The sequence below is a fragment of the Corythoichthys intestinalis genome, chromosome 8 (assembly GCF_030265065.1).
Source record: "Corythoichthys intestinalis isolate RoL2023-P3 chromosome 8, ASM3026506v1, whole genome shotgun sequence".
NCBI lineage: Eukaryota > Metazoa > Chordata > Actinopteri > Syngnathiformes > Syngnathidae > Corythoichthys > Corythoichthys intestinalis.
The window spans coordinates 31,936,911-31,949,930 of record NC_080402.1 but is presented as its reverse complement, the minus strand read 5'-3'; the positions used below and the strand labels follow the sequence as shown (position 1 = coordinate 31,949,930).

The 13,020-nt window shown below is 36.9% G+C and overlaps 1 protein-coding gene across 4 annotated transcripts in view; it reads left to right on the top strand.

Moving 5' to 3' along the window:
* Positions 1-7,313, top strand: part of LOC130920612 (uncharacterized) — a 43,912-nt gene extending 36,599 nt beyond the window's left edge. For 3 of the 4 annotated variants that reach the window (XM_057843947.1, XM_057843948.1, XM_057843949.1), the window contains one exon: positions 3,303-7,313. In XM_057843947.1, the coding sequence (XP_057699930.1) occupies positions 3,303-3,703 (401 nt within the window). In that variant the 3' untranslated portion in view covers positions 3,704-7,313. The remainder of the gene's footprint in view (positions 1-3,302) is intronic. The other variant, XM_057843946.1, reaches the window with a different exon arrangement.
* Positions 7,314-13,020: the final 5,707 nt, after the last annotated feature.

Here is a 13,020-nt window from a genome sequence, read left to right as displayed (position 1 = left end):
GTTTAGAAAACCTTGTTATCGCAAAGACAGGACTGTTATGGTGTGCATGGATAGCTGTCCTTAAGTTCTAGGGTTCATGAAGTCACATGTGCTGTACCCCAGGGTTCTGTTTTAGGCCCATTGCTTTTTAATCTCAATATGCTCCCTCTTGGCAGTGTCATCAGGAGATACAGAGTCAACTTTCAAAGTTACACTGATGACACACAGTTATACAGATTTGAGTTTCCTGATGACAAACGGCCAATGAATGCACTCTTTCTAGCAATACTAGGTAACCTTCCCACCTTTATAAAATATTTTCATAACCTTTGTGATAATACGTCAACTGAGAACTAGTTGAATGACACCTCTTTTATATCTTGAGGGGGTCTGTATCTCTTTCACCGGCACTAATTAACTTTGAGGGTTATAAAAACTACAAATGTGCTGACTGCTTTGCGCCATATGTCACTTTCCCCTTTCCCCATTCATTATAAAGACGGAAGTCGATGCTAATGCTTCCGCGCGAATTCTGCAAAGACAAAAAGTTTTGTCTGAGGGGGAAAAAGAAATGGAGGCTACCAGGATATAGAGAATAAACATTGGCCCGGCTTTCACTCACTGACGTGACAACCCACCTCCTCCTTTGACTGAACTTGTCAGTCGGGTGGGGTGGTTAGCCACACTTAGCCACACTGTTGCTAACCGCCATATACTATTATTTAGGTACAACTGGATTCATTACCTTATTACTTTTCATCCCGTACATAGCCAATGGAAAGAGAAATGTTGTTTCATCCATCTGTAGGCGACCATCATAATTTTTAGGACACAATACAGTTGTGCGCTGGTTCTCATGGGAATCGCAGCCCTGGTCTCAATTCAATTCAATAAACTTTATATATCCCCTGGGAGAGTTCCTTCAGGGAAGTCAGTTTCATTGGAAACTGAGTCTTCCTTTAAGGCAAAACACTACCACTTCTGTCTACCGGTGTCGCCAAAAATGAAAAGTTACCAAGTGTTGCTTTAAAGTGCATGTGACACGAAAAAGTTTATTTCATAATACACGCGGTATTTTATGCTCCTGAATGATATGGACCACTTGGATGTGTGTGGAAGCAATCGCTATATTTATTTAGTTTTTTGAATCCCGCGCCATGAAAATGAGTGACTTCCGGCTTCGGTCTTGCATTGCGGAGGAGGGTGCTGTAACGTGTACGGTAGAAGGCGTCCTCTTCACCATACAGCGTACTGTTGTGTATGAGGACGAAGGATTCAGCTGATTTTGCGAATTTAATACGTTTTTTTTTCGCATCACGCCAGCCAAACGGCTGCAGAAAAATCATTCTGTATGAAGGAGAGGCGTATACGCCTTTTTGGCGTTTCAAAAGGTTCCCATTCACCGTGAATATTGGCCAAAACAAGCCCGACTACAGTGGGAGCATTGGACTTACGAGGAAGTGAGTAAACATCTTGTTTAGTATTATGTCAAATATTAATACAGCTATTACAAAGTAAACACTACAAACTTTCTTTAAATAAAGGACTACTTACGTTTGATCATTGATAGGCATGTAAAAAGCTCTCCTCGTGCACATTAGCAGCACGTTAGCTCCACAACAACTGCAGCCGCCCTCCTCCGGGGAACGAACTGTAAATTGCTCTCCGCCGGGCGGTTTGCCGATCCACAAAGACAACCGACAACCCAGTCGTCATGTCAAATAATCCAGGCTAATTATGTGTGATTTTCCGCTTCGAAGACTTTGAAACATAACTCGGTTCGGTTAGCATGTCGGCTAGCTGTCTTTTGGTTTGTTTACATTCTCCGAAGCCGGGGAAGGGAAATGACGTGTCCGATTTAGGTGTCATAGAATATCATTTGGGAGGTGGGACAGTAAAGGTGAAGTCGACAGTTTTGACCATTATGCAGTAATTTTGCCATGTCGTCCTAAATAAATGCATTTTTATTATTTCATATTCCATTTAGCACAAGACTGTTATTTGTCATGACCATGCCATTTATTTAGCAATTGGGGAAAATACTTGGATAAAAAGAATATCCTGTAAAAATATTGATGTAAAGAGACAGAAACATAACATTTTGCAGCTTTCTTCGTCGCGTTTCTTCATTGTGAATAGTTCCCCCTTGACGGGCTGACTGGTCCTTTGCAAGTCATTTATATAGCTATTGGGGAAAAATACTTGGATAAAAAGAATATCCTGTAAAAATATTGGAGTAGAGAGACTGAAACAATGACATTTTGCAGCTCTCTTCGTCACGTTTCTTCATTGTGAATAGTTCCCCCTTGACAGGCTGACTGGTCCTTAGCAAGTCATTTATATAGCTATTGGGGAAAAATACTTGGATAAAAAGAATATCCTGTAAAAATATTGGAGTAGAGAGACTGAAACAATGACATTTTGCGGCTCTCTTCGTCGCGTTTTCCTCGTCCTGAATAATTCCCCCTCAATGGGCTGAATAGTAAAACCGATGAGCCCAGTCTACCGCTGACGTCATCCACCTTTTGGGGACGCTAAAGCCCTATAATGGTAGGCGTGGCTAACCAGCAGATAAAAGACTAATTTCTCGTCATCTGCGCTTTGCTAAATTGTTGTATATAGTCGAATCGTCTCAAAATATGATTCTAATTCACATAATAATGCCATTTAAGACTTTTTTTCTCATGTCGTATGCTCTTTAACTTTATTATTGAAAAATAAACTACAGTATTTCAAATAAAGTGCTGCCATGGATATTACTCGAAAGTGCCGATCTCCCAGTTTGCACTTGGCACCAATAGACCATGTGAAATCAGAGATATGGTCATTTTATTTTGATCGTTTGTCCGTGGATGTATGCGCACTATAGGGCATTGAGGCTCTTTGGACAGGAAAGCTGATGCTTACTAAAATATATACCGAGCAAGATACCCAGGGTGTGTTAGACATTCATACATGATATATACAGACAAAATAAAAAATTATACAAAAAAAAATACACAAAAACGTTAAACATGTCTTTTCAGCCTTGTCACAGGAAAACTCTGCCAGGGAATGTCAGGTCTGCTAAGAGTGTTCACGTATTTAAAAAAACCACTCAACACTGACTTTTTTGGTCTAGCTTTTATGTAGGAGTGAATGAGTGAGTGACTGACCAGGTTCTTGGAGGGAATCTGAATGATTTAAACGTGTGAAAAACATTGTTTGTTTAAAAATAAAATGTGATTGAGGAATTGAAGTTGATTCTCAAATCAATGCACTGTTTAAAAATTTTTTAAAAAGTTCACAAATTAATGATTCCATCTTGATGTTGTCCTCTTCAGAGTGCTGCGGGATGGTCAAAAGCACTTTGTCCAGAGACAGCTCCATGTGCACGTTCAGCCACGTATACCCTGATGCAGAAGTCTTTTGGTCTTATGATTCCCAAAACCAGTCAGAAGGATTTGTAAGACACAAGATTTATAAGAGTGTGGAAGAAGGCGGCTGGTTAACTATTAAAGGCCAGCTGGAAGGGAGTTCCAATGGGTCCTTCAACTGTTCCCTGAGGAGCATCGTCTCGGGAAGACACATTGTATGCAATTCATCCGAAGATACCGACTTCCAAGACTGGAGTGGATTGGAAACTCTGGGGTTCACACCTCAGGTCAGGGATGGAGCTGAATCACTTAAACCTTTGTGGTCAATTTTTCTGATGTCAATCATTGTGGTTTTTATGGAAAAATGAAGTTTTTACAAATGTAATTCTATAACATTGATAATAGATATGTTGTAAGGCTTTTTAACAATGAGGTACTGCCATTTTTTCCTGCTGCAAAACACTAAGAGATTTCAGCTTGCACAGTCCAAAGGTTAAGAGTTCTTCCTGTTTGGGGTGAACAAAGAAATTCCACACCAAGGCGTGACGGCAATTCCTGGCTTATCTTCGATGCCATTGACAAATGGCATATTTTGTGAAACTCAGTCAAAGAGAATCTAACTTGACATTAAACAATAGTGTCAGGGGGGGAAAAGCCATAAACCTTCAAATGGAAAATAATTTTGGGCTGCACCAAGTCCTTCTGGATTCTTTAAAAGACTTTTATCCTTTCACTTTAGTAATTTTCGGTATGTGTTCACCTTCAGTTTATACAGTATAACGGCTCCGAGCCCAGCTGCACGGAAGAGGTGCCACCATATGACGGAGTTTAAGGGGGGGGGGTATTGTATAGCCCCCAGTGGCCGAAAAGTGTCATTGCATTTAAATGACTTTCCTATAGGCCTATACAATGTTAAAATTAAGAGGTTTCCGGTAATATTCTCTAAAAGTTGTAAAGCAATAAAACAAACAACAAAAATGAATGAAATGAATGAAAAATCTTTTTATAATGGGTCAATTATTTTTCGAACAGATCATATGAATTGCACCTACGGTCATTTGTTTTGCTTAGCCAAACCACCAAAGGACCAAAGGGGCAAGATGTATATACGTAATTTTTTAAAATCTAAGCTTTCAAAAGCGACAACAACTATTTAACGAGAACCAAGGATTGAAAATGTGGACCATGAAACGCCAGAGAGCACCGCCAAAATGGTGAGCGGAGTTTCAGTTTGCCCCACTAAAGATGCTAGTTGTACAACAGAGCCACCACCGGTGTCTTGCCAATATAGTTACCCCTGTCAAAATTTGTATCCCCCTGGCTGCGGGAGCACACACACATACATTAGTTATGAGTTTTGTCGACTTAAACCATTAATTGAAGCCAGAAAAGAACCACAGTTATATATTTTGAACATTGACGTTTATTAAACTGGAGAAACTTCATACAGGACTTGAATTACAGTAATAACAGTTATCGGTCAGCCTACGAATAAAACAGTAAAACATTGCCTTTTTTTATGTTTAGTATGTATGCTACGTTATACTGCAGAAAAAAAGATTTTTTTTTTTTTAATTCTATTTTTTATGGCTGGGCCTTGTTTTAAAACCTTGTATGTAAATACATCGCCAAAACACGGAAATCAAGCAAATCAGTGCAGCGCAGTGGCTCCGCCCAGGGGATACAATTTTTGACGGGGGTAACTACATTGGCACGACACTGGAGGGCGTACCATATTCAATGGATGACGATATTGGCGAAAAGGATAGCAGTCCTTAGCATCCTGATTTAGAAATCCCCTCAAGAATGATGGAAAACAAAAATCGCTCATTTTCAACTTATTATTATAAATATTCTTGTAAGTTAATTTTATTGCTAACACTTCGTTTTGGGGTCATCAACATGTTGTGCTCCCACTGCCCCAAAAGTCAAACTCCACCTGTGTGCCAGATGATCCGTGACAAGGATAACCACCATAAAAAAATGGAAGGATATTTTTTAGCTACAAAAAAATGTATTTGTAAAAATAGATACATGACATTTGTCAAAGGCATACATATTCCACCAAATCTTAAGTGAAGAATCTAAAATATGACTAGGGCTAATACCATGGTTTACAAGTTGGTTTCTTACTGTATATACAAATAGCTCTGTGGGTGTCAAGTGACCACTAGATGGCACCAAATTGGAACGACTGTAAATACTGTACTTTAGGATAAGCGGCATAGAAGATAAAGTCGCCCATAAAGAATTTTGAATCATCAAATGCTTGAGGCAGGAAATTATTATGCTTGCCAAGCTCACGCCAATGCTTTATAGATATATGCTGCCCCCTGTTGAAAATTGTAGGACATGGAAGCTTGCAGAGCCTTTAACATGTCAGATTTGGTGTGGCTCTTTTGATAATACTTAATTTAACTTGATCATGAGCCTCAACAAAATTCAACTCTGAGATTCAGTTCACTCTTCTTCCACATCAAACTACTTTAGTCTTTTTGGAAAGAAATGAAAGCTTTTACTCCATCTTACTAAACGCTTCAGCCAATTTAATTCACAAGAGATGAGCTGAGAGCATTTTCAAGTCACTGGTTTGATTCGATAAAGTGTAGCTTTTACCATGACAGTGCCACTGACCTAATGACACAAAAACACAGCTTGCATTTTCAAAATTAATAGAGGCAGCATCACATATTCTATGTAAGGAGCGTGGTGGTTTTGCTGCTTCAAATCTGTCAATTTACAAACAAAAACGCTTGCAGTAAAGATGACAATATTATACTGTTTTTAAGATTGCAGAAAAGGTGACGTGCAAACGAATCTTATAAATATTATTTGAAGATTTTTTTTTATTTTTTTTTTTGGTATAAATGTAAGAATGAAGCTGTACAGTAGGCTAGACAATACTGTGTGATGCAATCTTCCTAAATACTGATGGAAAAATTCTGGTGTGGTATTAAATTATTCTTGAGTGAATACAATATTTTTCTGTGAGTTCAAGTGTGGAAAGTCTGGAGTATTTTGAGATGTGAGCGTATTCTTGAGGGTACAAGTATATGTTATACCAGTATATCTGTAGTGGTGCATTGAGAAACGATTTATTGTTAGCATGTCAACAAACATTTGCGACAATCAAATCAGTTTTGAAATGTTGGTTGAGCTCAGAATTGTCAATGAATTATGCTTTTTCCTTTGGTTTTACTGTGGAGAGTAATGGAAATATAGTTATCACTATGGCTGTCAAAATGATCGCGTTAACGGGCGTTTTTTTTTTTTTTATTAATCACGTTAAAATATTTGACGCAATTAACGCACATGCCCCGCTCAAACAGATTAAAATGACAGCAGTGTCATGTCTACTTGTTACTTGTGGGGTTTTTTTGTGTGTGTGTCTTGTCACCCTCTGCTGGCGCTTGGGTGCGACTGATTTTATGGGTTTCAGCACCATGAGAATTGTGTAATTATTGACATCAAGAATGGTGAGCTACTAGTTTATTTTTTGATTGAAAATTTTACAAATTTTATTAAAACGAAAAAATTAAGAGGGGTTTTTATACAAAAGTTTTATAACTTGTACTAACATTTATCTTTTAAGAACTACAAGTCTTTCTATCCATGGATCGCTTTAACAGATGTTAATAATGTTAATCTTGTTGATTTATTGTTATAATAAACAAATACAGTACTTATGTACCGTATGTTGAATGTATACATATATCCGTCTTGTGTCTTATCTTTCCATTCCAACAATAATTTACAGAAAAATATGGCATATTTTATAGATGGTTTGAATTGCAATTAATTACAATTAATTTTAAAGCTGTAGTTAACTCGATTAAAAAATTTTAATCGTTTGACAGCCCTAGTTATCACATATTAGTTATTTTCTATGTTTCGTAAACGAGGTTGACTATGTATGTATACACTGACAATCAAGGATTCTATTCTATTGTTTGTTTTGCATGTAGCAAAAACGCGAACCCTGACCCCACACATAAAAATAAACTATAGAGCATTGTTACATATCATCTTGTACCAGAGTTTGTTCAGGTATCAGCAAATCTCATTTAAAGCTGTTTAATGCCACTTTAAATTGCAGATAGTTTAACACACACAAATTGTAAGGAGAGTTGTCCGATAATTACTTTTTGACCGATAACCGACATCCCAATGTTGTCCAACTCTAAAAATCGGATACCGATATCAAACCGATACCGATATATGCTGTTGGATACTTTAGTAATGATAAATGTAACTTCAAGGTTTTCCAATAAACCTTCTGTGAAAAATAAGGGAACAACTTCAACTGAAATTATGGAAAACTATCAGGTAAGAAAGATAGGGTTTTTAAAAAATGATTGATTTTTTAACTATTAAGTAATTGGCTGCCATTGACGGCAATAGACATCCAATCCACTTTGACTGACTGGGAGAGCTGTCAGCAATCCTTCGATCGCTGCCAGCGCCCCAGTCAAATCGGATTTGGGCATATATTGGTGTCAATGGTAGTGAAACATGATCACTCAATGTCAGTTTCACAGTTCAATTGAAATGGATTTGATGTTAGTAACTGTCAATGGAAGTGAATCACTAAAGGGTGACAAGCAAGAAAATAATCCAGAGGTATCAGGATATTGCAAAAACAAAGCAAAACAATAAAATAGATCTACAGTGTATACTAGTATACTTACACAGCTGAAGTAAACATTGCAGAACAAAAACAAAATGTCAAGCAACAGCAAAGAACTCACAACCAAGATAGCTCAATTTATCACCATGGGTTATTGTTTATATACGTTTATTTATGTAAAAGAAAATATTAAAAGTCTACACGACTTCCTATTTTGATTTCAACATGTTGTCAGGTTTTGACCCCGGAGCTAACAGAGAGGCACCGTGTTAAAACTGAGAAGTGCAACAGAACGTTGACTGAATCTGAGCTTCTTGTGCGTGTAATTTTTTTTTTTGATACGTTCATACTTTCCGTAACAACTAGGCAGTGGACTTCAGTTGACCAGCCGGCCTTGGTTTGGACTCCCCTGCTTCATAAATTTGGTTTGGTGTCCAATATAGCCAATTGTTGGCATGCTTCTGCGGCTGCCTTAATGTCATGTTAGAAACATTAAAAACTAGGGCTGTCAAAATTATCGCGTTAACGGGCGTTAATTAATTTTTTAAATTAATCACGTTAAAATATTTGATGCAATTAACGCAGAGGTCCCGCTCAGACAGATTTAAATGACGGTACAGTGAAACGCTCACTTGTTAATTGTGTTTTATGGAGTTTTGCTGCCCTCTGCTGGGCCTTAAGTGCGACTGATTTTATAGGCTTCAGCACCCATGAGCATTGTGTAAGTAATTATTAACATCAACAATGGCGGGCTACTAGTTTATTTTTTGATTGAAAATTTTACAAATTTTATTAAAACGAAAACATTAAGAGGGGTTTTAGTATAAAATTTCTATAACTTGTACTAACTTTTTTCTTTTAAGAACTACAAGTCTTTCTATCCATGGATCGCTTTAACAGAGTGTTGATAATGTTAATGCCATCTTGTTGATTTATTGTTATAATAAACAAATACAGTCCTTATGTACCGTAGCCTATGTCAAATGTATATATCCATCTTGTGTCTTATCTTTCCATTCCAACAATAATTTACTGAAAAATATGGCATATTTTATAGATGGTTTGAATTGCGATTAATTGCGATTAATTATGATTAATTAATTTTTAAGCTGTAATTAACTCGATTAAAAATTTTAATCGTTTGACAGCCCTATTAAAAACCAAAACAAAATTCTATCATAACTGCCAATTAAGAGGAATCGCTAAAGTCAATTGTCGTGTAAGTGCAGAAACATTTCTTTAAAATCATATTACTGTCATCCACAATTTTTTTTTTTTTTTTTTTTTTTTTGCCCACACGAGTCGTCTCTGCAGAGTAAATAGCACAAACCTGGAAGAAATACTGCAAAATATCTTTGTCAATAACAGCAAATGAGTTAGGAGCTACCTAATTTACTTATAAAAATTAAAATAATTAAAAAATATTTTTTTATTATTGTTTTGTAATATCATTTCCTTGAAATTGTGAATTTGGGTTTTTCATCGATGCTACAACTATCAACATTTGATAAAATAAAATGAAGAAATATTCAAATCTTTCTAAAGCCAACCTACAGAATAATTCTTTTGACAAAGTAATCGAATAAACTAGTTTCACTTCATGAATTTCAACACGTGACATTTTGAAGCGCACCTAAGTATGACTCACCAGACGGGGGCGCAATCTGCAAACTAATGGTCGGAACTGTTGGACCTTAAATTATTTTATTGTTTGGTTGCAGTCTGCAATTTACCAGCAGTTTGCAGGTGACTTAACTGAGTTAATGAGCAGTAAATTATTCCATCCCTTCAATAAAAGCATGTTCATCTCCCAGTGAGACTTGCAAAACAGGCCTGTGATGAAAATCTTTGCCAAAAAATTGAATACATATTTTTGTTTTTTTGTGTTACATCATCTCTCCATGTTTAAACTTCTTCTCATATGGTCAATGTAAACAGTGGGGGTTGATCATTCATTTCGCTTCGTGCAAGTGTGTGTGCTTCGGTTCTCATGGCAACACAACCTGCCTGGTGTGTGGGTGTGCGTGTGTGTGTGTGTCTGGACAATTATCGGTGGAGGGGTGGGGGCTGTCAGTTATCTTCTCTCCGAGAGGGTTACATTATCACTCAAGCAGCCCGGTGGTCGGTGGTCGGGTGAGAGCCCTCTCAGCTGGTTACATCACACGCACACACATGAGAGTAGAGAGGAAACCAGGTAAGGCATGAAGAGAGGGCCCAGCGGTGGAGATAATAGACACTTTCTGTCACCAGCCATGGGATTGATGTTTGACACTGATTGCCTGTTTTCAAGCACCCCAATTTGGATTAAACATTTCGGAGGAGTGTGAAATTTATACTGCAGTTTATGTAAGATTGTCACTGATTTGAATCCTACAGGCGGTGCAAAAAATCAAAAACTCATGCATCAGGGCAGGGCCATTCCTGACCAATTTGGTACCCTAGGCAGGGGTGAAAGTGGCTAGAATTTCTTGCCGGAACTCCCCGACGTGACAGTCGCCCCGGAGCCAGAAATTGTATTTATTTTAGGGCTGTCAAAATTATCGCGTTAACGCGCGGTAATTAATTTTTTAAATTAATCACGTTAAAATATTTGACGCAATTAACGCACATGTCCCGCTCAGACAGTATTCTGCCTTTTGGTAAGTTTTACAGCAAGGCTTTTTGTGCTGTCTAACAGCGAACTCTTGTGGTCGCTTTGAGACATGATTTATTTTTTTCTTGCCAGTTCAATATGGCTGCACGACGTCTTGGGCTGATAATGTTGTGCTTATATGATCCTTGGACAAGTTTTGTCCGTGAGTATGGTTGTTGTAAAGAATGTACATATTATGTTAGTAAGTGAAATGTTCTATTTTTTGTATGAGACGCTTTTTGTTTATGTTTAGTGAACCTGTATAGCGTGCTAAGCTAACGTTGTTGCTAATGCAATGCTTGTGTACTTTTTTTTTGTAGCTTTATGACGGTCTAAAGAGGACAATGGTTTGAGGCTATTTTATTAATAAATCAGATGAAAAAGGAAGAAGTCTGATTATTAAGGCGTCGTTCACTAGCTGTCTAGCTTTGGAAAAAGTAGACGCTTCGGAGTGAGGACAGCATAGACAGATTTAAATGACAGTAGAGTGAAATGCCCACTACAGTCCTTATGTACCGTATGTTGAATGTACAGTGGGGAGAACAAGTATTTGATACACTGCCAATGGATTTTCCCATTGACAGTGTATCAATGGATTTTCCCATTGGCAGTGTATCAAATACTTGTTCTCCCCACTGTATATATCCATCTTGTGTCTTATCTTTCCATTCCAACAATTTATTTTACAGAATATATATATATAATTTACAGAAAAATATGGCATATTTTATAGATGGTTTGAATTGCGATTAATTGCGATTAATTACGATTAATTAATTTTTAAGCTGTAATTAACTCGATTAAAATTTTTAATCGTTTGACAGCCCTAATTTATTTATTTTTTTCTTTCAGTTTTTTTTTTTTTTTTCTTTTTTTGGGGGGGGTCAAACCTCTTCAACTACTGAAATGCAATGAAAACTGTCTTAGCACAGTTATTTCTATAACACATACAAAAACCGATTATGATTCAAAATTGTATTTTTTTAATGATTTGCAAAATAAAAGTTAACAAAAGCAGTAATAACCCCAACCTCCATTCCATCTCTTAATTTTTATTTTCCCTCATTTCCTGACATAATAAATGCCAAATCTCAATTTCAACTATTTAAGAACATAGGACCTCCATGCCGTCCGTGGAATAAAACATATAATAAATATTGGTGGAAACAAATTACGCTACACAAGCAATTTATTATGCTTGTTGTTAACACTTGTGTATGTAAATCTGATGTTGGTAGATTGTTTTCTTCATGGAGATGAAATGCATGTGTGGCAGCTAAGCATTTTTTTTTTTTACATAGCGTTTTTGACAGTTGCCGTCATATTTTCGGAATCAAAGCACTGTGTACCAGAACAGCATTCTGGCCCTGAATTTTATACCGGAACTGCGTTCTGGCCCTGAATCTTATATCGGAACTGCGTTCCTGACCGTTCTGGCTCACTTTCACCCTTGACCCTAGGCAACATATTTGTTGGCGCCCCCCTATTTTCACCACACATACAGTGGGGAGAACATGTATTTGATTGGCAGTGTATCAAATACATGTTCTCCCCACTGTATTTAAACACTCAAACTGAAAAAGCACATTATCTCTTTGTAATTTATTATATAAAAAAACAACAACATACAAACAAGGGCAGACATTAAAAGAAAAATACTCCAATAACTATTCCAAAGCACCAATAAAAAAACATTTTAAAAAAAACAAATGAATACATTACAATTGTTATTACAATATGATTAACACCCACCCACACAAACAAATCTATACAAAGACACACACACCACTTTAGAATGCAACTTTTTTTTCACCTTGACATATAACCTTACTCACCTTGTCTTCACTGATGCAAAAGCATCTATTGCACGTTCATATGACAGTTGTTTTGGAAGGTCCACTTCTTTCCTGGACTTGGTGGGCTTGGACTTGGTGCTGATGTTTATAAGTTCACTGTAAAAGATGGCTCAGGATGTACAGAGGTAGAAGGAAAATATATCTGCAAAGAGAAGAAAGAGGAATGTTACATTTTATTAGTCTAATAGCTGTTGATTGTGAAACCAGCATGACATAACCATAATAGCGCCTCAATTCTTGCAGCCTACTGTACCTGTCTATTGGATCCAGCCACTATCTTTGATGGGCGTAGTTAATAGAAAATAAATTCTTGAAGCACTGCAACTACACAGGACTATCCAATAATAATGAATTAAATAATATATGATACCAAAAAAATTAATAAATACATTGAATATCTTTTTACATGAACGTGATCGCCATTTTAATGAATTAATGACACAATAACAATTGTTTGCATTTACATCCGTGGCACTTTTAGTTCCCCCATACCACAGAACTTTGAAATGCAACTTTTTTTTCACCTTGGCCTATAGCCTTACTCACATTGTCTTCAGTGATGCAAAAGCA